The sequence below is a fragment of the Leucoraja erinacea genome, chromosome 10 (genome assembly GCF_028641065.1).
Source record: "Leucoraja erinacea ecotype New England chromosome 10, Leri_hhj_1, whole genome shotgun sequence".
Taxonomy (NCBI): Eukaryota; Metazoa; Chordata; class Chondrichthyes; order Rajiformes; family Rajidae; genus Leucoraja; species Leucoraja erinaceus.
Window position 1 is genome coordinate 1,207,624 of NC_073386.1, and position 24,904 is coordinate 1,232,527.

General features: G+C 47.9%; 1 protein-coding gene across 3 annotated transcripts in view; it reads right to left on the reverse strand.

Annotated features, from left to right (window-relative positions):
- Positions 1-24,904, reverse strand: part of LOC129700700 (sterile alpha motif domain-containing protein 1-like) — a 77,152-nt gene that overhangs the window by 49,093 nt on the left and 3,155 nt on the right. Inside the window, exons 2-6 of one of the 3 annotated variants that reach the window (XM_055641288.1) lie at positions 21,798-21,930; positions 11,960-12,054; positions 9,964-10,045; positions 6,567-6,660; positions 4,214-4,322 (exon numbers count right to left, since the gene is read on the reverse strand). In XM_055641288.1, coding sequence (XP_055497263.1) covers positions 4,214-4,322; positions 6,567-6,660; positions 9,964-10,045; positions 11,960-12,054; positions 21,798-21,930 — 513 coding nt within the window. Of the gene's footprint in view, positions 1-3,422; positions 4,323-6,566; positions 6,661-9,963; positions 10,046-11,959; positions 12,055-21,797; positions 21,931-24,904 lie in introns of those variants that run through there. The other 2 variants (XM_055641290.1, XM_055641289.1) reach the window with 2 other exon arrangements.

Below are 24,904 nucleotides of genomic sequence, written 5' to 3' on the forward strand. Positions count from 1 at the left end.
CCCAGGTCACGGAGAAAACATGCAAACTCTATAAAGTGATACTGCTGCGTAAACACAGGTAGGTGGCAGTCTTGTAACTGTATCGGCCTGTACCACCTGTCTAGCAGCTGTTCCAGGTATAGAAACATAGAAATTAGATGCAGGAGTAGGCCATTCGGCCATTCGAGCCTGCACCGCCATTCAATATGAACATGGCTGATCATCCAACTCAGTATCCCGTACCTGCCTTCTCTCCATACCCCCTGATCCCCTTAACCACAAGGGCCACATCTAACTCCCACTTAAATATAGCCAATGAACTGGCCTCGACTGCCCTCTGTGGCAGAGAGTTCAAGAGATTCACCACTCTCTGTGTGAAAAAAGTTCTTCTCATCTCGGTTTTAAAGGATTTCCCCCTTATCCTTAAGCTGTGACCCCTTGTCCTGGACTTCCCCCACATCGGGAGCAATCTTCCTGCATCTAGCCTGTCCAACCCCTTAAGAATTTTGTAAGTTTCTATAAGATCCCCTTCAATCTCCTAAATTCTAGAGAGTATAAACCAAGTCTATCCAGTCTTTCTTCATAAGACAGTCCTGACATCCCAGGAATCAGTCTGGTGAACCTTCTCTGCACTCCCTCTATGGCAATAATGTCCTTCCTCAGATTTGGAGACCAAAACTGTACGCAATACTCCAGGTGTGGTCTCACCAATACTCCAGGTGTGGTATCCACCACCCTCTGCTTAAAAATGTTGTCCCTCAGTTCCCCTTTAAATCTTTCCCCTCTCACCTTAAACCTGTGCCCTCTAATCTTGGATTCCACAAAAGACTGTGACTGTCTTCCCTATCTATGCCGCTTCCTCCAGGGGTAAACGCCCCTTGCCTTTCCAAACTCTCCTTGAAACTGAAGTCCTCCAGTCCTGGCGACTGGAACCGGTCTTGGCATCGTGTCCAACACAGATGTGGTGGGCCGAAGGGCCTGTTCCTGTGCTGTACTGTTCGTTCTATGACGCCCTTGTGAATCTTTTCAACCATACCGCCACCTGGTGGCTCATGAACAGAGCTACCAAAACAAACTTGCCAGCAATAAACGTGACATACATTTTGAAAGGAGATGAGGAGGAATTTCTTTTGTCAGAGTGTGATGAATCTGTGGAATTCATTGCCACAGGCAGCTGTGGATGCCAACTCAGTGGATACCGAGTTGGCATCCACTCAGAGACAGAGACAGACAGACAGACAGACAGACAGACAGACAGACAGACAGACAGACAGACAGACAGACAGAGACAGACAGACAGATAGATAGATGTGGAGGCTAAGACAAGAAGGATCTCAACCCAAAACATCATCCATTCCTTCGCTCCAGAGATACTGCCTGATCCGCTGAGTTTTTTTTGTCTACTTTTGGGTATTATTAAGGAAAGGATTGACAGGTTCTTGATTAATACGGGGCGTCAGGATTGATGGGGAGAGGGCAGGCGGATGGGGTTGAGTGGGAAAGATAGATCAGCCATGATCAAATGGTGTAGATGTGACATAATGTTCCTTACGAAGTGGCACAGCTGGTAAGAGGTTCAATCCTGACTGCGGTGCTGTCTGTACGGAGTTTGCACGTTGTCCCTGTGAGCGCGTGGGTTTCCTCCGGGTGCTCCGGTTTCCTCCCACATACCAAAGATGTGTGGGTTTGTAGGTTAATTGGCTTCAGTAAGGCGTGGGAGATTGCAACCTTCACGTGGCCGGTCCTGTTTCGACTAATGCAATCAATCTGGCGTGCACAATCAAATAGAACAAGTTGCCCTCCAACTTTAGGCTGTGCACGCCATACGCAAGAAGAAGAGGCTTCAGTAAATTGCCCCTGGTGTGTTGGGAGTGGATGAGAAAGTGGAACAACATGGAACTAGTCCACTGTCTCTAAACTAAACAGGTCTAAAAAGGAACTGCCCCAGGCAACATTAGGTGAATGAAACTTTGAATCTCGGGATGCCAGTGAGTTTAAAGAGAATACGGAGCGCAACATCTGGTGATCCTCGCGATCTCCGAACGACAAAAATGGCCAGAGATTCATTCCACAAGAGGACTGGAATATCCAAAGCCACATCACTATGCGCCGTAGGCAGCATTTTATCGGGATACATCGCAGCTCAGTTTGGGAACGGCTCCATCCAAGATGCAAGAAATTGCAGCGAATTCTGGACGCAGCCCAGACCATCACACACAAACCAACCTCCCTTTCATTGACTCCATCTACACCTCACGCTGCCTCGGCAAGGCCAGCAGCATCATCAAGGACCAGTCGCACCCCGGCCACTCCCTCTTCTCCCCTCTCCCATCGGGCAAAAAATGCAGAAGTGTGAAAACAAACGCACACCTCCAGATTCAGGGACAGTTTCGTCCCAGCAGTTATCAGGCAACTGAACCATCCTACCACAACCAGAGAGCAGTCCTGAACTACTATCTACCTCATTGGTGACCCTCGGACTATCTTTGATCGGGCTTTACATTGCACTAAACGTTATTCCCTTATCATGTATCTGTACACTGGGGATGGATCGATTGTAATCATATATTGTCTTTCCGCTGACTGGTTAGCACGCAACAAAAGCTCTGTACCTCGGTACACGTGACAATAAACTAAACAGAAGTGAAACTATCCACCAGCCTCTTTAAAATGTTGTTGTTCGGATCCCATTATAAATCTCCATTCGGGCAGCACCCGAGGTCAGGATCGAACCTCCACCAGCTGCGCCACCTTAATAAGGAACGTCATAAACCCATGCGAGCAGAATTAAGCCATTCGGTCCATCAGGTCTACTCTGCCATTCAATCCTTCCCTCTCAGCCCCATTCTCCTGCCTTCTTGCCTCCAGGCAATTGAGGAAATTCAGAGTGTCTCCGAGGATCCTCCAGTGCTTCTACGCAGCGGCGGTGGAAAGCATCTTGTCCGGGAACATTACCATCTGGTTTGGGAATTGCTCTGCCAAGGACAAGAAGGCTCTGCAGAGAGTAATGCGTTCGGCCGAACGCACTATGGGAACTTCACTCACCCCCCTGCAGGAACTATACAACAGGAGGTGCAACTCCAGAGCAAATAAAATCATGGGAGACCCCTTCCACCCCTGCAACGGACTGTTCCAGCTGCTACGGTCAGGCAAACGCCTCCATTGCCATGCGGTGAGAACGGAGAGGTTGAGAAGGAGTTTCTTCCCAGAGGCAATTCGGACTGTAAACGCCTATCTCACCAGGGACTAACTCTACTGAACGTTTTTCCTTCCATTATTTATTATGTAAAATAATATGTGTGTTATGATTGTGTTTATAATTTGTTTGGTTGTTTTGTTGTTTGTCTTTTACACAAAAGTCCGCGAGCATTGCCACTGTCATTTCACTGCACATCTCGTATGTGTATGTGACAAATAAACTTGACTTGACTTCTCCCCATAACCCCCGACACCCGTACTGATCAGGAATCTGTCAATCTCCACCTTACTTCTTCATGCTCAGACAAGGAGGGAGGGCAACTCAAGAATTAGGGTCTCGACCAGAAACGTCGCCTATTCCTTCGCTCCATAGATGCTGCCTCACCTGCTGAGCTTCTCCAGCATTTTTGTCGACCAAGAACTTTTACCCAGACGGGGAGGAATCCAGAACCAGAAGGCATAGGTTTAAGATGAGGGGGGAAAGATTTAATAGGAACCCGAGGGGTAACTTTCTCACTCAGAGTGTGGTGCCATATGGAACGAGCTGCCAGGGGAGGTAGTTGAGGCAGGTAATATAACGGCAATTAAAAGACATGCGGGCAGGTACATGGATAGGACTGGTTTAGTGGTATATGGGCCAAACGCAGGAAGGAGGGACTAGTGTAGATGGGGCATCTTGGTCGGGGTAGGACAGTTGGGCCGAAGGGTCTGTTTCCATGCTGTATCACTCGATGACTCTACGACCCAAGATTCATGTTCATTAGTTATAGGAGCAGAATTAGGCCATTCGGCCCATCAAGTCTACTCCGCCATTCTGATCTATCTCCCTCCAATTCCCCTGCCTTCTCCCCGTAACCCTTGACACCCGCACTAATCAGGAATCTGTTGTAAGGTTCCCAAGCACAATACGAGGTGCTTGTCCTCCAGTTAGTAATACTCCCCGACAGGTGTACTAATCAAGAATCTGTCGATCTCTGGGTCGGTAAGCAGAGCGCGCCCGACTGCGGACTTGTTCCTTTGTCCCTCACGCACCCACCTGTTCCTGAAAGGCCGCAGCCTGGTCCTCGAAGCCTGCCTTCTTGAAGTAATTGAAGACGTCCAGGATTGTCCACTCCACAGGATCGAGCCGCACTCTCTCCACCGAGCTGCCGACATAGAGAGAGAGATCGCCCCAAACAATCAGCCGTGGCCGTGCCTGACCGCCAACCAAACCGCACAGCGCCAGAGACCCGCGCCCGTCCCCGACTACTGGTGCTGCCTGTACGGATTTGTACGTTCTCCCCGTGACCTGCCTGGGTTTTCTTCAGGTGCTCCAAAGACGTACAGGTTTGTAGGTTAATTGGCTTCGGTAAAACTGTAATTTGTCCCCAGTGTGAGTTGGACAGCGTTAGTGTGCGGGGATCGCTGGGCGGTGCGGACTCGGTCGGACGAAGGGCCTGTTTCTGTGCTGTATTTCTAAACTAAACTGAACCAAAGATAGACGCAAAGTGCTGGAGTAACTCAGCGGGCCAGGCAGCATCGCTGGAGAACGTGGATAGGTGATGTCTCTGGTCGGGACCCTTCTTCAGATTGTGTGTGTGTGTGTGTGTGTGTGTGTGTGTGTGTGTGTGTGTGTGTGTGTGTGTGCGCGTGTGTGTGTGTGCGTGCGAGTGTGTGTGTGAGTATGTGAGTGCGTGTGTGTGTATGTGAGTGCGTTTGTGTGTGTGTGTGTGTGTGTATGTGAGTGCGTTTGTGTGTGTGTGTGCGAGTGCGTGTGTGCGTGTGTGTGCGCGTGCGTGTGTGTGTGTGTGTGTGTGTGTGTGTGTGTGTGTGTGTGTGTGTGTGTGTGTGTGTGTGTGTGTGTGTGTGTGTGTGTGTGTGTGTGTGTGTGTGTGTGTGTGTGTGTGTGTGTGTGTGTGTGTGTGTGTGTATGTGAGTGCGTTTGTGTGTGTGTGTGTGTGTGTGTGTGTGTGTGTGTGTGTGTGTGTGTGTGTGTGCGCGTGTGAGTGCGTGAGTGCGCGTGTGTGTGTGTGTGTGTGTGGAGGTACTGGGGGTGAGAAGACCAGGTCCAGGTGACCTTAGGTAGGGAGGTTCGCTGATAAGCTGATTGTTGTCCCGGGACAGTGAGGAACTGCTTCACGGATTTTTAGTGGAGTAAGGGGCGTGGGGAGGGTGGGGAGTGCCTATAGGAGTTACCCAAAATTGGAGAGGCAGCTTTGGGGTGTAAGCTGCCCAAACGGAATACGAGACGCTGTCCCTCCACCAGAGTGGCCTCACTCTGACAGTGGTGGAGGCCCAGGACAGAACGGTCAGAGTGGGAAATAGGGAGGGGGAGTTGAAGTGTTTGGTCAGTGGGAGGACCAGCAGACCTTGGCGGACCAACACTGCACCAATGCAGGTGAACAAGAGGAAGAGGAGCTCGTCACAGGTAAACTCTGGCTGGAAGTTGTCCATCCAGGGTAACGGGCATGTCTACCTGCCTTCTACGGTGGAGAGCGCTCGGAACGGTTCCTGGCCTTACACATTGGTTTGGCTGCACCAGGCACATAATGTGGAGTGGTGGTCTTCATATTACATGAAGGATGTGGGGATTTGGAGAGGGTGCAGTACAGGTTTGCCAGACTGATGCCTGGATGGGAGAGGAACAGCAACTAGGAGGGGTCGGATAAACTCAGATTGTTTTCTGTGGTGGTTGAGGGAAGACCTGATAGAAGTTTATAAAATTGAGAGACGTAGATAGGGTAGACAGTCAGAACCTTTTCCCAGGATGGAAATGTCAAAGATTCTTTAGTCGGGGTGAATCTGTGGAATTCTTTACCACAGAAGGCTGCAGAGGCCAAGTCAGTGGATATTTTTTTTAAGGCAGAGATAGATAGATTCTTGATTAGTATGGGCGTCGGAGGTTGGTTGTGGAGAGTAGGCAGGAGAATGGGGTTAGGAGGGATAGATAGATCAGCCATGATTGAATGGCGGAGTAGACTTGATGGGCCGAATGGCCTAATTCTACTCCTATCATTTATGACCATTTGACCTTATGGCACATTGGTTTAAGGTCAGGGAGGGTAGCTTTAAAGGAGATGTGCGGGGCAACTTTTCTAAACAGAGGGCGGTGGGTGCCTGGAACATGCTGCCGGGGTGGTGGTGGTGGAGGCAGATACGATAGTGGTGTTTCAGAGACGTTTAGATCGGTGGATATGCAGGGAATGGAGGGATACAGATCACATGCAGGCAGATAAGAGTTGGTCTTGGCATCATGTTCGGCACAGACATTGTGGGCTGAAGGGCCTGTTCCTGTGCTAAACTGTTCGATGCATGGAAGGGTTCTTGACGATACACCTGTATCTGTAACCCGTTCTTGTGCTGTACTGTTGTGAGTCTTGCGCTTACAAGGGGGGAGAGCGGACACCTACCTCTCCATTCCCAGGGTGCCGGTCTCAAAAGTCTTCATCTCCACGGGTGATGGGGAGGGAGTAGGCAGGCAGGAGGCACCTCGCATCTCCGCACCTTGGGGGAAGGGAAGAGTTTGCAGCGGTTAGTTCAACATATTATTGTCACGTGTACCGAGGTGCAGCGAAAGACTGTACATGATGTGCAGGAAGGAACTGCAGATGTTGGTCTAAACCGAAGGCAGACACAAAAAGCTGAGGTAACTCACGAGGAAACATAGAAACATAGAAATTAGGTGCAGGAGTAGGCCATTCGGCCCTTCGAGCCTGCACCGCCATTCAATATGATCATGGCTGATCATCCAACTCGGTATCCCGTACCTGCCTTCTCTCCATACCCTCTGATCCCTTTAGCCACAAGGGCCACATCTAACTCCCTCGTAAATATAGCCAATGAACTGTGGCCTCGACTACTCTCTGCGGCAGAGAGTTCCAGAGATTCACCACTCTCTGTGTGAAAAAAGTTCTTCTCATCTCGGTTTAAAAGGATTTCCCCCTTATCCTTAAGCTGTGACCCCCTTGTCCTGGACTTCCCTAACATCGGGAACAATCTTCCTGCATCTAGCCTGTCCAACCCCTTAAGAATTTTGTAAGTTTCTATAAGATCCCCTCTCAATCTCCTAAATTCTAGAGAGTATAAACCAAGTCTATCCAGTCTTTCTTCATAAGACAGTCCTGACATCCCAGGAATCAGTCTGGTGAACCTTCTCTGCACTCCCTCTATGGCAATAACGTCCTTCCTCAGATTTGGAGACCAAAACTGTACGCAATACTCCAGGTGTGGTCTCACCAAGACCCTGTACAACTGCAGTAGAACCTCCCTGCTACTATACTCAAATCCTTTTGCTATGAAAGCTAACATACCATTCGCTTTCTTCACTGCCTGCTGCACCTGCATGCCTACTTTCAATGACTGGTGTACCATGACACCCAGGTCTCGCTGCATCTCCCCTTTTCCTAGTCGGCCACCATTTAGATAATAGTCTGCTTTCCTGTTTTTGCCACCAAAAATGGATAACCTCACATTTATAGGATTTATAGGAACAGGCAGCGACTCTGGAGAGAAGGAATGGGTGACGTTTCCGGCCGAGACCCTTCTTCAGTGAGGGTCTTGACCCACAACATCACCCATTTCCAAGGGTCTCCAATGAGGTAGATGGGAGGTCAAGACCACTCTCTAGTTGTTGAGAGGATGGTTCAGTTGCCTGATAACAGCTGGGAACAAACTGTCCCAGAATCTGGAGGTGTGCCTTCATAATTTCTAGGAGCAGAATTAGTCCATTCGGCCCAACAAGTCTACTCCACCATTCTATCATGGCTGATCTATCTCTTCCTCTTAACCCATTTCGATCGCCCCGTGAACTTAGCACGGTCCTATTTTTACCATTTTTATCAAAGTCAATTAACCTGCAAACCTGCACGTCTTTGGAGTGTGGGAGGAAACCGGAGCACCCGGTGAAAACCCACGCGGTCACAGTGAGAACGGACAAACTCCGTACAGACAGCACCCGTAGTCAGGATCGAAACAGGTGCCTGGCGCTGTGAGGCAGCAACTCTACCGCTGCGCCAACCTGCCCTCTAATTTTAGAACATAGAAAATAGGTGCTCCCGTGATTTTAGAAATAAAATCGTGAATTGCCACTGGTGGTTTTAGAAAATGTTTGCTCCTCTCATTCCATCAAATAATCCTTTAATTACCAACCGTACAGACGCCTGTAAATATTAAAGAAATATTAATTTAAAGCATTCAGAATTAAGCCTGTAAATTATATTATCCAATTACATAATAAAACATTCTAACAACTCTGCTCACATGTTAAATACATCAGTGCAGGATAATTAAAACACAAAACATGTGTCAAGATGCATCAGGAACTGGATTGGGTTTTTATTAATCGTTTTTATTTATGCGTGGAATGTTTAAGTGTTGATGTGCGATGCTCCGGTGTTCCCTGGGAAACGTCTACTCATTTTGCACTGTACAACTGTTGCTTTGCAAGATGACAATAAGAGGATGATAATGATAATGATAACTGCGTAAGCGGCAGCGGTATAGTCACTGCCTCGCAGCGCCAGAGACCCGGGTTGGATCCTGGTTCGGGTGCTGTCTGTGCGGAGTTTGTCCGTTCTCCCCGTGACCAGCGTGGGGTTTCTACGGGATCTCCGGTTTCCTCCCACTCTCCAAAGACGTGCGGGTTTGTGGGTCGATCGTCTTCGGTAAAATTGTAAATCGTTCCGGATAAAGTGTTAAGGATAGTTTTAGCGTGCAGGGGTCGCTGGTCGGTGCGGACTCAGTGGGCCAAAGGACCCGTTTCCACGCTGTATCTCTACACTAAACTGCAAGGCGGGCAAGCGGGTGAGGAGGGAAAGAGGGAGAGGTGGATGGGAGGCTTACAGAGAGAGAGAGAGGAGAGAGACGGGGCAAATGCAGAGATCGCAGCTTCTTACCGCGCCCCGCTTTCTCTCCCCCAACGTGAAGCCCAGTCACGTTGTGCCATATCCCCAGTGGGGTTGCCGGGGGTTACGGGGAGAAGGCAGGAGAATTGGGTTTGTGAGGGACAGAATGACCAGCCATGATTGAATGGCAGAGTAGACTTGATGGGCCGAATGGCCCTTATGAACTAATGAGTGTCACACACCCACAAATGTACTCCTCTCGTGGAACACTGCCTGACCCGCTGAGTTACTCCAGCAATTTGTGGAGGGTTGTTTTGTGGGAGAGCTAGACTAGGCTAGGGCTTTATTGTTTGAAATGCTGGAGGATGAGGGGTGAACTTTATAGGGGTGTATATAACCGTGAGAGGAGTAGATCCAAAATAACCTGGAGATTTCTGCATACTACTGTACTGAAAAGTCCGCTCCTTAGAACAAAGAAAAATTGATGATAAATCTCTCCTGTGCCAACATTCAGCCTTGGGACAATAATTTGCTGATTATAAAAAACCTAATTATATTTAATATTAACAGTTTTTAAAAAATTACAGCTTGCACCAAGTGACTTGTTATGGTGTCCAATTATTGTACATGCATCTCAGAGAGAGCCGCTGCCTCACAGCTCCAGAGACGTGGGTTCGATCCTGACCTCGGGTGCTGTCTGTACAGAGTTTGTACACGTTCTCGCCGTGACCTGCGTGGGTTTTCTCCGGGCGCTCTCGTTTCCTCCCACATCCCAAAGAGGCGCAGGTTTGCAGGTTACCAGAGCACCCGGACGGAGAAATCCCATGTGGTCACGGGGAGAAATGGACAGAGTCCACACACACACAGACAGGGCCAGAGGTCAGGGTCGAACCCGGGTCTTCGCCACTGCGAGGCAGCCGCGCCACCCGCTGCGCCGCCGTTCAACGGCTGCTCCTCGGCCTACCTGCGGAACTCGCCGACACATCCTGGCCGAGACCGTTCAAGGCACGAGACTTCTTGTACGCGTCACAGTTCAAGAGTTCCATCTGAAACACAGAAGAGAAGGGGAACAATGGCATGAGGGCTTTACTTAGGCTCCCCTTCGATCATGGCTGACCATGGGTGCTATTCCCTACATGGAGGACGCCCGTGCGTGGCTTTGTTTAACGTGGGGAGACTGGTACACAGACAGCCACCCCACGGTCCTTGACAGATCTGGGTCAGGATCCAGTGGCATGGAGTCCAAGACGACCGGAGACCCTTTTCTGCTGCAGCCTTCATCCGCCTTCCCAGCCGTTGTGACGCTCCACTAAGGTCAGCCATCGTCCTCCGCCTGTTCCACCGTTGAGGTCTTGGTTGGATTGGCTCTTTGTCAGAGACCTCCCCTCTTGACCTTACCGCCATGGGTGGCCCTACCAGGAGCATAGCTCCAGACGGCATCGCTCTCAGGATCTCAGGACCACACAAGATTCTCCACAACGACAAGGTGACCATCCACGGAGAATGGGGGCACTGGTTTCGAAACCAAACTATTAATAATAATAATAACTTTATTTATAAAGCGCTTTTAGACAACATCAGTTACCACAAAGTGCTGTACATGGGAAGTCAACAAAAAGTTATTACAAACTACTAAAACCATTAAGACGACAGGACTATAAAAACAGTAAAAATTAAAAGACATTAAAAGCACTAAAACAGGAACAAAGTCTCAGCCAGTGTCGAAAGCCAGTGAATAAAAGTGAGTTTTTAGGGAGGATTTAAGGAATGATTTGCTATCTCCAAAGAGTTTGATCTGGCAAACAAGAGAAAGATTCCACATAACGTGCCTGGCAGCTGAACCACTCTGTACGGGACGGTTATACCAAAGCAGCATCTTTTTACTGCAACAGCAACATTCCTTCCTTTAACTATCATCCCCCAGACTATCTCTGAACGGACATTGCTGGCTTTACCTTGCACTAAATACTATATATGTATCTGTACACTGTAAATGGTTCAATTGTCAAAGTGTGGATACAGGCCCTTCGGCCCAACTTGCCCACACCGGCCAACATGTTCCACCTACACTAGTCCCACCTGCCTGCGTTTGGTCCATATCCCTCCAAACCTGTCCTACCTATGGATCTGTCTGTTTCTTACACGTTGGGATAGTCCCAGCCTCAACTACCTCCTCTGGCAGCTTGATCCATACACCCACCCATACAATTTTGTGTGAAAAGTTACCCCCCAGATTCCCATTTAATCTTTCTCCTCTCACCTTAAACCCATGACCTCTGGTCCTCGATTCACCTACTCTGGGCAAGAGACTCTGTGCATCTGCCCGATCTATTCCTCTCATGTATTTGTACACCTCTATAAGATCACCCCTCATCCTCCTGCGCTCCAAGGAATAGAGATCCAGCCTACTCAACCTCTCCCTGTAGCTCACAGCCTCTAGTCCTGGCAACATCCTCGTAAATCTTAAACATCCTATTCAACACCACTTTATGCCAACCAATATCTATCTGCCTGCAAGTGACCCACTTCACTCTATGTATATCCATGTGCCGATCCAAAAGGCTCTTGAACGCCACTGTGGTGTCTACCTCACGCCACTACCCCCGGGCAGTCGTCCAGCACTGTTTACGTTTAGTTTTGAGATACAGCACTGAAAAAAGGCCCTTCGGCCCACCGAGTCCGTGCCGACCAATGATCCTCGCTCACTATCACTATCCCACACCAGGGACAATTTACAGTTTTACTGAAGCCAATTAACCCACAAATCTGCACGGCCTTGGAATGTGGGAGGAAACCCATACGGTAACAGGGGGAGCGTGCAAACTCCGCGCAGGCAGTGGCCGTGGTCGGGATCGAACCCGGGTCTCTGGGGCTGTAAGGCAGCAACTACTCTACCGCCTGGGATTCGGTCAACATTGACCTGATTTCTTCAGCATTCACCCTCTCAGTAACACCCTTACCGATTCTGAAGGGTGGGTGGAGTCTGGAACCTTGGGAATGTTGTCCATGGAAGAATGGCCCACCGATTCCACCTCAGAGGCATCTTGATCCACATCTGGGGAAGGGGGGGGGGGGGGGGGGGGGAAGAGATATTAAACATTTGGAGATTTAATAACAACTTCCACATTTAACCCTGAACCGGGCTGTCCACGTCTCCACTGTCCAAGTTCAAGCTTGCATTTATGGTCACTTAGCCAACTAGGGTACAGTGAAATTTGAGGCAAGGGCTGGTCCCACTTTCACGACCTCTGCCGAGTTTGCCCTTGACTCATACTCGCAGCATGGTCGTCACGAGGTCGTAGTAGGTCGTGATGCTAGTCGTAGGTACTCATGGCATCAAGTAGGTCGGGGCGTTTTTTTCCTTGCATGATGAAAAATGCCCACAAGTAAAGAAGGTGGTGAAATAAGTCGTGAAAGTGGGACAGGCCCTTTACCAGACAGCCACACTAAGTGAATAGAACACAATTCACACATACAATAAATTTAACATAAACATCCACCATAGTGGAATCCCCATTCCTCACTGTGATGGAAGGCAATAAAGTTCAGGCATCTTCCTCCTTTGTTCACCTGTAGTGGTCGGGGGCCTTTGCTACCTTCGCAATTCGCCGCTAACGAATGGAATGAGCTGCCAGAGGAGGTACTTGGGGCATGTGATATAACGACGTTTAGAAGACATTCTACGAGAATGATCCCAGGAATGAGTGGGTTAACATATGATGAGCGTTTGTCGGCACTGGGCCTGTACTCGCCGGAGTTTAGAAGATTGAGGGGGGAGTCTCATTGAAACGTACCGAACAATGAAAGGCCTGGATAGAGTGGGTGTGGAGAGGTCCTAGGCTCTCCCTAGGGCCAGAGGGCACAGCCTCAATGAGGTAGATAGTAGTTCAGGACTGCTCTCTGGTTGTGGTAGGATGGTTCAGTTGCCTGATAACAGCTGGGAAGAAACTGTCCCTTTTAGGACCGAGATGAGAAAAACATTTTTCACACAGAGAGTGGTGAATCTGTGGAACTCTCTGCCACAGAGGGTAGTTGAGGCCAGTTCATTGGCTATATTTAAGAGGGAGTTAGATGTGGTCCTTGTGGCTAAGGGGATCAGGGGGTATGGAGAGAAGGCAGGTACGGGATACTGAGTTGGATGATCAGCCATGATCATATTGAATGGCGGTGCAGGCTCGAAGGGCCGAATAGCCTATTCCTGCACCTAATTTCTATGTTTTCTATGTTTCTATGTCCCTGAATCTGGAGGTGTGCGTTTTCACACTTCTGTACCTTTTTTCCCCCGATTGGAGAGGGGAGAAGAGGGAGTGTCCGGGGTGCGACTCTTCCTTGATTGTGCTGCAGGCCTTGCCGAGGCAGCGTGAGGTGTAGATGGAGTCAATGGAAGGGAGGTTAGTTTGTGTGACATCCACAATTCTTGCTCCTATTTTCTCGAGCATAAGTGTAATCTAGGGTGGAATTATTTATCAAGTTAATTCACCGACTGTTTTAAACACAGAGGTTCAAGGCCGAGGGCTTCCAAGCCATTTCTCATTGTTATAGAGACAAGATTATTAATCTGTCGGACTGAGGTCAAGTTCAGGTGAAGGAGAAAAGACTCTTCGGAGCAAAGGAGATGGAGAGCAAGGAAGAGGGGGGATTGGGGGTGTTTCCTCCAGAGCCTTCAAGGCCGGCTGCAGGCGGCCTTACCCCCCGGGACACAGAGGGGTTCGGGCGGGCAGGCAAGGAGAGGTACGTGGGCCGGTGGGCCGAGCTGGTCGAGGGTGACGGTGGAGGCCCTGCAGCAGCCTGGGGCTCGCCTGGATCGGGAGCCGCTCCAGAACACAGAAACATAGAAACAGAAAATAGGTGCAGGAGTAGGCCATTCGGCCCTTCGAGCCTGCCACCGCCATTCAATATGATCATGGCTGATCATCCAACTCAGTATCCTGTACCTGCCTTCTCTCCATACCCCCTGATCCCCTTAGGGCCACATCTAACTCCCTCTTAAATATAGCCAATGAACTGTGGCCTCAACTACCTTCTGTGGCAGAGAATTCCACAGATTCACCACTCTCTGTGTGAAAAATGTTTTTCTCATCTCGGACCTCATCTCTTCCCCCTTATCCTTAAACTGTGACCCCTTGTCCTGGACTTCCCCAACATCGGGAACAATCTTCCTGCATCTAGCCTGTCCAACCCCTTAAGAATTTTGTAAGTTTCTATAAGATCCCCTCTCAATCTTCTAAATTCTAGAGAGTATAAACCAAGTCTATCCAGTCTTTCTTCATAAGACAGTCCTGACATCCCAGGAATCAGTCTGGTGAACCGTCTCTGTACTCCCTCTATGGCAAGAGGCGCTATATACATCGAGCGCGAGGACCCACGACTTTGGACTTCTTGTAAGTGGCGCCAAAATATGGCGACGTGTGTGTGTGTGTGATTGTGCGTGTTTGTGTTTGTGCGTGTTTGTGTGTGTGTGTGTGTGCGTGTTTGTGTGTCTGCGTGTTTGTGTGTGTGTGTGTGCGTGTTTATGTGTGTGCGTGTTTGTGTGTGTGTGTGTGCGTGTGTTTGTGTGTGTGTGTGTGTGTGTGTGTGTGTGTGTGTGTGTGTGTGTGTGTGCGTGTTTGTGTGTGTGTGTGTGTTTGTGTGTGTGCGTGTTTGTGTGTGTGTGTGTGTGCGCGTTTGTGTGTGTGTGTGTGCTTGTGTGTGCGTGTGCGTGTTTGTGCGTGTGTGTGTGTGTGCGTGTTTGTGCGTGTGTGTTTATGTGCATGTTTGTGTGTGTGCGCGTGATGCAAGAAGCATTTCACCGTGCAGGGCACACATGTCAGTAAAGCAGCATTGAGCCACTGAGAGAGTTCACTGAGGCGCTCGGCATTGTGAGAGGCCTGGACTGGGTGAACAGGAAGGAACAGTTTCCTCTAGCAGAGACGTCGGTAACTAAGAGGCACCCACTCTCAAGCCGACAGGTGGAAAGAAGCGTGAGGGGGGTGGGGGGGGGGGGTTGAGGAAATATTTGCATAGAACCTAGAGCAGTACAGCACAGGAACAGGCCCTTCAGCCCACAATGGCTGTGCCCGTCACGATACCTCGACCAGCTCTTATCTGCTTCCACATAATCCACATTCCTCCATCCCCTGCACATCCATGTTCCTATCCAAAACCCACTATCATCTCTGCCTCCACCACCACCCTCCGGCAGTGTGTTCCAGGCACCCACCACCCACTGTGTAAAAAACGTCAACCTCACCAAAGTCTCACCCCTCTCCCGTCCGGCAGAAGGTACAGAAGCTTGAAACTGCGCACCACCAGACTCAGGAACAGCTTCTTCCCATCAGTAATCAGGCTTCTGCACGGTCCTTCCCTAAGCTAGGGTACTGTCCGATTCACCTCTACCCCATTGCAGACATTGGACTTTGTCTCTGGAACTGATGCACTACAATGCTGAGAACTGCTTTCTGCACTATGTATCTTTCCCCTTTGCTCTACCTGCTGTACTTGAGTTTGTCTTCATTGTGTTTATGTATGGTATATCTGATCTGTTAAGGGAGCATGCGATACAAAGCTCATCGCTGCACCTCAGCACACGTGACACTAATAAACCTAAACCTAAAAAAATTAGATGTCATGGAAGATAGGTGCAGGAGGAGGCCATTCAGCCCTTCAAGCCAGCACCGCCATTCATTGGTATCATGGCTGATCGTCCCCCATCAATAACCCGTGCCTGCCTTCTCCCTATATCCCTCGACTGCACTAGCCCCTAACTAGTTCTATCTAACTCTCTCTTAAATCCATCCAGTGATTTGTCCTCCACTGCCCCCTGTTGCAGGGAATTCCATAAATCCACAACTCTCTGGGTGAAAAAGTTTTTTCTCACCTCAGTCTTAAATGACCTCCCCTTTATTCTAGGACTGTGGACCCTGGTTCTGGACTCGCCCAACATTAGGAAACATTTTCCTGCATCTAGCTTGTCCAGTCCTTTTATTTTTATATGTTTCTATAAAATATCCCCTCATCCTTCTAAACTCCAGTGAATACAAGCCTAGTCTTTTCAATCTTGTCGGAACAAAGAACTGCAGATGCTGGTTTATATCAAAGACAGGCACAAAGTGCTGGAGTAACTCAGCAGGTCTGGCGAGATGGTTAGCACGCAACAAAAGCTTTTCACTGTACCTCGGTACACGTGACAATAAACTGAACTAAATGGAGCATTTCTGGAGAACATGGATAGACAAAGTTTTAGCTCAGGACCTGTCCGAACCCGAAACGCCATCCATGATCTCCAGAGATGCTGCCTGACCCGCTGAGTTACTCCAGCACTCTGTGAAATGTCATCTGTGATATTCTCCAGAGATGCTGCCTGACCCCTGAGTTATTCCCGCACTCTGTGGTCTATGCAAGATTCCAGCACCTGCAGTTATAGTCATTGTCATAGCGTGAAAACAAGCCCTTTAACTCAACTTGCCCACACTGGCCAACATGACCCAATACACTCGTCCCACCTGCCTGCCTTTGGTCCATATAACCATATAACAATTACAGCACGGAAACAGGCCATCTCGGCCCTACAAGTCCATGCCGAACAAATTTTTTTTTTCCCCTTAGTCCCACCTGCCTGCACTCATACCATAACCCTCCATTCCCTTCTCATCCATATGCCTATCCAATTTATTTTTAAATGATACCAATGAACCTGCCTCCACCACTTCCACTGGGAGCTCATTCCGCCACCACTCTCTGAGTAAAGAAGTTCCCCCTCATGTTACCCCTAAACTTCTGTCCCTTAATTCTGAAGTCATGTCCTCTTGTTTGAATCTTCCCTATTCTCAAAGGGAAAAGCTTGTCCACATCAACTCTGTCTATCCCTCTCATCATTTTAAAGACCTCTATCAGGTCCCCCCTTAACCTTCTGCGCTCCAGAGAATAAAGACCTAACTTATTCAACCTATCTCTGTAACTTAGTTGTTGAAACCCAGGCAACATTCTAGTAAATCTCCTCTGTACTCTCTCTATCCCTCACAATCTTTGTGTGATAAAGTGACCCCTCAGATTCCCATTAAATCTTTGCCCCTTCACTTTAAACCTATGTCTCTGATTCCCCTCTGGGCAAGAGACTGTGCGTCTACCCGATCTATTCTTCTCATGATTTTATACACCTCTACAAGATTCCCCCTCATCCTCCTGCGCTCCAAAGAATACAGTCCCAGTCTACTCAACCTCTCCCTGTAGCTCACACCCTCTAGTCCTGGCAACATCCTCGTGGATCTTCTCTGGACCCTTTCCAGCTTGACAACATCTTTCCTATAACACGGTGCCCCACAGCTAAACACAATACAGCCTCACCAACATCACATCTAAATATAACATAACCTCACAACTTCCATGTGTAGAAAGGAACTGCCAATGCTGGTTTAAACCTAAGATAGACATAAAATGCTGGAGTAACTCAGCGGGACAGGCAGCATCTCTGGAGAGAAGGAATGGGTGACGTTTCGGGTCGAGACACCTTCTTCAGACTTCTATACTCCCTGTCTCTACATCTGCCTCTATTTAAAAAAAAACCCTGAAGACTTACATGAAAAGCTTTTTTTTTTATTTTTGTTGTTAAAAAAAGGTGATGAAACCTCTGCTGGAATTAAACCACACAGAACCCACACCTTCATTTCCATCATTTCGAGTTCAATTATGCCTTCTACCTTCAAGATCAGCAGGTGTATAAGAACACCACCACCCACAGGTTCCTCTTCACACTGCACCCCGTCCTGACTTGGGGAAGCACATTACGAACCTCTTTATAGTGGGTTTCAGTGATAGCGGACAGGGAATGCCCATAGTAATCACACATCATCGTGTTTTTAAGAACACAAGCTGCTAGTTACACTGAGGCATGCCATTGACATTGACAAGCTGCTGCATTGATAGACTTGGTTTATACTCTCTAGAGTTTAGAAGATTGAGAGGGGATCTTATAGAAACTTACAAAATTCTTAAGGGGTTGGACAGGCTAGATGCAAGAAGATTGTTCCCGATGTTCGGGAAGTCCAGGACAAGGGGTCACAGTTTAAGGATAAGGGGGAAATCTTTTAGGACCGAGATGAGAAAAACATTTTTCACACAGGGAGTGGTGAATCTGTGGAATTCTCTGCCACAGAAGGTAGTTGAGGCCACAGTTCATTGGCTATATTTAAGAGGGAGTTAGATGTGGCCCTTGTGGCTAAGGGAATCAGGGGGTATGGAGAGAAGGCAGGTACGGGATACTGAGTTGGATGATCAGCCATGATCATATTGAATGGCGGTGCAGACTCGAAGGGCCGAATGGCCTACTCCTGCACCTAATTTCTAAAAACAATGACACAAACAGCCTTTAGTATTTTTAGATAGACACAAAAAGCTGGAGTAACTCAGCGGGACAGGCAGCATCTCTGGAGAGAAGGAATGGGTGACGTTTCAGGTCGAGACCCTTCTTCAGACTGCTTTTTAGTATTTTTAGCTTGCAGTAACAAAAATACATTTTTAACTGTAAAAGCTATAAAAAGAACTAAATGGGATATATATATATATATATATATATATATATATATTATACACACACACACGTATAATATAAAACCTATATAAAATTATATATATATATATATAATTATCTATATTACTAATAGTCTGATCTTGACCACTTCCTGTTGTTCTGTATATTGATTTTAGAAAAAACGCTGCCACTTAAGGCTGTGATTTTTGGCCATCTTACTCAGAGTCCCCCTCCGCTGCGCAGGACAAGAGGATTTTTCCCATTGATTAAAATAAAAGAGTTATTAGTGTTTATAAAATGTTGAGATTCTCTCTCTTGAAGACCACACCCCTTCCGGAGAGACTATAAAACTTGGAAGTGTTGAGTGCTTCAGTCAGTCTCTGCAAGATGGAGGAGCGTGAGGGTCACATCTCTCAGTCTGAGCTGTGAATAACACTGAACACATGTCTGCTAAACTGTGAGTGGTTTTACTGACCCGTCAGTGCCCTTAATGTGGTTTGAAAATATAGTTTGGAAATGCTAAAGCTGTGTTGTCTTGGGTTTGGAAATGTTAAAGCTGTGTTGCCTTTGGTTTGGAAATGCTAAAGCTGTGTTGCCTAAATAAAGTTGCCTTGCCAAATTAAAGTTGCCTTGCCAAATTAAAGTTGCCTTGCCTGATTAAAGTTGCCTTGCCTAATTAATTAAAGTTGCCTTGCCTAATTAAAGTTGCCTTGCCTAATTAAAGTTGCCTTGCCTAATGTTGCCTTCCCTAATTAAAGTTGCCTTGCCAAATTAAAGTTGCCTTGCCAAATTAAAGTTGCCTTGCCTAATTAAAGTTGCCTTGCCTAATTAAAGTTGCCTTGCCTAATTAAAGTTGCCTTGCCTAAAGTTGCCTTGCCTAATTAAAGTTGCCTTGCCTAATTAAAGTTGCCTTGCCTAATTAAAGTTGCCTTGCCTAATTAAAGTTGCCTTGCCTAATTAAAGTTGCCTTGCCTAATTAAAGTTGCCTTGCCTTGCCTAAAGTTGCCTTGCCTAAATTAAATTAAGTCTAATCTTGACCGCTTCCGGTTTGTTCTTTATATTGATTTTATAAAAACCACTACCACGGTACCACAACGTACGGCTGTGATTTTTGGCCATCTTACTCAGAGTCCCCCTCCACTCATCAGGTGCCGAGGATTTTTCCCATCGATGAAAAATAAAAGAGTTATTAGTGTTTAAAAAATGTTGAGATTCTCTCTCCTGTCAATCACGCCATGAAGGCCACGACCCTTCTGGTGGGAGGTGGGGGAGGGACTATAAAACCCAGAAGTGTGGGGGTGGCTCAGTCTCTGCAAGATGTAGAGGGACTCGCTGTCTTTAGTGGCCTTGCACCCTGCTTTAAACGGTATGAAACTGCACTTGAATTTGGTGGCCTTGCACCCTACTTGAAATGGAATTTCAAGGAATAGCCATAAGTCAACTGCCAGCCCACCAGCCGTGAGTGAGTGAGCTGCCAGCACAACAGGCTTGAGTGACTGAGCCGCCAGCCCAAGAATCCATTCGGCCCACAATGTCCATACTAGCCCTCTGGAAAAGAGTCCCTTCAGCCCACAACACCCATACCCATACTAGTGTATGTATATATATATATATATATATATATATATATAGTCCCACTTATATATATCTATATATATATATATATATACATATATATATACACGCACGCACGTGTGTGTGTGTGTGTGTGTGTGTGTGTATATATATACGACAACCAACCAATTCCCATATTGCTCGCCAGTGGGGGTGGGGGGCTGTCTGTTGCGCTAGTATGGGTGTTGCGAGCCGAAGGTGCTGGTTTCCAGAGGGCTAGTATAGACATTGTGGGCCGAATGGATTTTAAAAGCCAAGCCACGGCAAACAATTGGGCTGCAGCCACCCGACAACTAAAATTCATTTTGCCACAAACTTGTTAGGTGAGAACAATTGGGCAACCTTTACAGCCGCATCGGAGACTAGTAGACGTGCGTTCAGTGTTATTCGTAGCTCAGAGAACCGTGGCCCTCTCGCTTCCTGGGTCTGGCATAGACTGAGTGAGGGATTACTCTTCCGGGTTTTATAGTCCCTTCCCCCTGCCGCCAGCGGGGGCAGCAGAGAGAATGGGGAATTTTTAAAAAATATTAATATCTGTCCGATTTTTCATCGATGGGAAAAATCCTCCGGTCCCGGAAGGCGGAGGGGGGGGGGGGGGGGGGGGTCTGAGCGAGGTGGCCAAAAATGACGGCCGTAGATGGCGGCGTTCTCTCGGCGATCGCAGCACAGTGGGCCAAAAGTGGTCAAGATCAGACTTTTAGTAATATAATATAGATATAGTGCATTCAGAAAATATTCATACCCCTTCACTTTTTCCACACTGTTATGCTACAGCCTTTTTCTAAATTGGATTAAATTCATTTTTTAAATTATCAATGTATACACAATACCCCATAATAAAAAAGTGAAAACAGGTGTTTAGAAATTTCCAAACACATGTTTTCACTTCTTCATTCTGGGGTATTGTGTGTAGATTGATCATTTAAAAAAAAAGAATTTCATCCATTTTAAAATAAGGCTGCAAAGTAACAAAATGTTGGAAAAGTGAAGGGGTCTGAATACACTGTATCTCTTTATATACATAAATACACACACGTATACACATATATACAAACACAGACACACACACATAATTATTGTAGAAATATATACATTAAGAAATATCAAAGACAAGAGCATCTTGGTCAGTGTGGACGAGTTGGGCCGAATGGCCTGTTCCTTTATGACTCAATGAGAAGGGGAATGATTAAAGGAAATGTGTGCGGCAATTGTTATTTTACACTTTAGGGTGGTGGATGGCTGGAGCGTGCTGCCTGGGGTGGTGATGGAGGCAGATATCATAGTGGTGTTTGGATAGGCACATGGATATGACGGGAACAGAGGGATATGGATCACGTGCAAACAGATGTTGGTCTTGGTATACTGTTTGGCACAGATGTTGTGGACTAAAGGGCCTGTTCCGGTGCTGAACTATTCTATGTATTGAAGGTGGAGGAAAGAACTGCAAATGCTGGTTTACATCGAAGGTAGACACAAAATGCTGGAGCAACTCAGCGGGCCAGGCAGCAACTCTGGAGAGAAGGAATTGGAATTAATACTTTCTGCATTTTTTTCCTATCCAGAGAAACTGCCTGTCCCGCTGAGTTACTGCAGCATTTTGTGTCTGTATTCACTGTACCTCGTTACACGTGGCAATAATAAGAAACTGAACTAAATGCTTTGAATGCTACAAGACTCACCTAGATTGGTGCGTTGTTCAATCTCTGTCAGTTCTGGTTCCATACACTCATCCAGCGTGTGGGCAGTTGTCAAGGGGTTAATGACGCTGCCATTGGCCTCGAACACTCGCTCCTTGCGAATCTTGGCATAACCCTGCCAATGAAAACCCCAAACATGCATCAGTGCCATGAGAACGATCCTAGGAAATAGTGGGTTAACATATGATGAGCATTGGACGGCACTGGGCCTGTAATCGCTGGAGTTTAGAAGAATGAGGTGGTGGGGGGGACCTCATTGAAACATGCAGAATAGTGAAAGGCTTGAATAGAATGGATGTGGAGGATGTTTCCACTAGTGGGAAAGTCTAGGACCAGAACGCCACAGCCTCAGAGTTAAAGGACGTTCCTTTACGAAGGAGATGAGGAGGAATTTCTGTCGGCAGAGGGTGGTGAAGCTGTGGAATTCTTTGCCACAGACGGCTGTGGGGGCCATGTCAATTGATATTTTGAAGGCAGAGATGGATGGATTCTTGATTAGTACGGGTGTCAAGGGTTATGGGGAGAAGGCAGGAGAATTGGGGTTAGGAGGGAGAGATAGGTCTGCCAAGATTGAATGGTGGAGTAGACTTGATGGGCCGAATGGCCAAATTCTGCTCCTATCACTTATAACCTTATGAACATAACAGTATATGGCACAGTCAAGTCAAGGACAAGATGCACTCTCATTTAGTGCCATCCAAGGGTCAAAAGTGTTCAATTGTCATACGTACTGACTACAGAACAATGAAGTTCTTTCTTGCTGCAGCATGGACAAGAGCAAAGTGTCAGGTTGCATGACAGCTTGGTTTGGGAACAGCTCTGCCCACGACCGCAAGAAATTGCAGGGAGTTGTGGATGTAGTCCAGTCCATCACATAGACCACACTCCCCACCATTGTAGATGTAGCCCAGTCCATCACACACACCACACTCCATCACACACACCACACTCCCCACCATTGTAGATGTAGCCCAGTCCATCACACACACCACACTCCCCACCATTGTAGATGTAGCCCAGTCCATCACACACACCACACATTGTAGATGTAGCCACACTCCCCACCATTGTAGATGTAGCCCAGTCCATCACACACACCACACTCCCCACCATTGTAGATGTAGCCCAGTCCATCACACACACCACACTCCCCACCATTGTAGATGTAGCCCAGTCCATCACACACACCACACTCCCCACCATTGTAGATGTAGCCCAGTCCATCACATAGACCACACTCCCCACCATTGTAGATGTAGCCCAGTCCCACACTCCCCACCATTGTAGATGTAGCCCAGTCCATCACATAGACCACACTCCCCACCATCGTAGATGTAGCCCAGTCCATCACATAGACCACACTCCCACCATTGTAGATGTAGCCCAGTCCATCACACACACACCACACTCCCCACCATTGTAGATGTAGCCCAGTCCATCACATAGACCACACTCCCCACCATTGTAGATGTAGCCCAGTCCATCACACACACCACACTCCCCACCATTGTAGATGTAGCCCAGTCCATTACACACACACCACACTCCCCACCATTGTAGATGTAGCCCAGTCCATCACATAGACCACACTCCCACCATTGTAGATGTAGCCCAGTCCATCACACAAACCACACTCCCCACCATTGTAGATGTAGCCCAGTCCATCACACAGACCACACTCCCCACCATCTACACTTCATGCTGCCTCGGGAAAGCAGCCAATACTTCTCCCACACCGGTCATTCCTTCTTCTCCCCGCCTCCTGTCCGGCCAGAAGACACAAAAGCCTGAAGGCGCACACCACCAGACTCAGGAACAGCTTCTTCCCTTCTGTTATCAGGCTTCTGAACGGTCCTTCCATGAGCTGGGGTTCTTTCTGATTCACCTCTACCCCATTGCGGACATTGGACTTTGTCTCTGGAACTGATGCGCTACAATGCTGAGAACTATATCCTGCACTCTGTATCTTCCCCTTTGCTCTACCTATTGTACTTGCGTTTCCCTCGATATCATTTATGCATAATATTATCTGGTCTGTTTGGATAGCATGCAAAGTAAAGCTTTTTGCTGTACCTCTGTACACATGAAATTAATAAACCTATCGCTAAGGCAGGTGCGTGGTCTCTCAGCTTTTCCTTCCTGGAGTTGCTGGTCTTGCTAATGTAGAGAGCGGTGTTATGGTGGTGTTGCATTTACCCATTCCGATGGGCAGTGAGAACCTGGAGAACATGGTTGATGGAACGAGCTGCCTGAGGAGGTTTTACAGATACAGCATGGAAACAAGCTCTCCCACACACTAGTTATCCCACTGCACACGAAGGCCAATCTAGGGTTAGGGTTAGAAGGTGGATACAGTGACCTGCATGGTGGTGCAGCGGGTAGAGCCGCTGCACCACAGCACCAGAGACCCTGGTTCGATCCTGACCTCGGGTGCAGTCTGCGCAGAGTTTGCACGTTCTCCCATGGGTTTCCACCAGGTGCTCCGGTTTCCTCCCACATCTTAAAGATGTGCGGGTTTGTAGGTTGAGGAAACAAGGAACTGCAGATGCTGGCTAATATATAAAAGTACACAAAGTGCTGGAGTAACTCAGCTGGTCCGGCAGCATCTCTGGAGAACATGGATGGGTGAGGTTTCGGGTCGGGACCCTTCTTCAGACTGAAGGTTCAGTCATGGGTTATGGGGAGAATGCAGGGGAATGGGGTTGAGAGGGTAAGATCGATCACCCACGAATGAATGGCAGAGTAGACTGAATGGGCCGAACATGCCTAGAACTTATGAACAGTTAATTGGCCTCCATAAAATTTCCCCAAATGGGTGCGAAAGAGGGATCACATAGAGCCAACGTGAACAGGTGATAGCTAGTCGGCGTGGACTCGATGGGCCGAAGGGCCTGTTTCCGTGCTGTTTCGCTGAGTTAACTAAACTAAACTCTGCTACGATGCACTACACACTCTGAACTCTTCCAAAAATAAACCCAATGGAAAAATAAATGGGAAGATGTTGTGAATAAGAAATGTAAATGGAGGTCTGCTCACTCCCACGCCGTGGAAGGTTCAAATTATACACATCTTCTTTATCACTGCGGCTC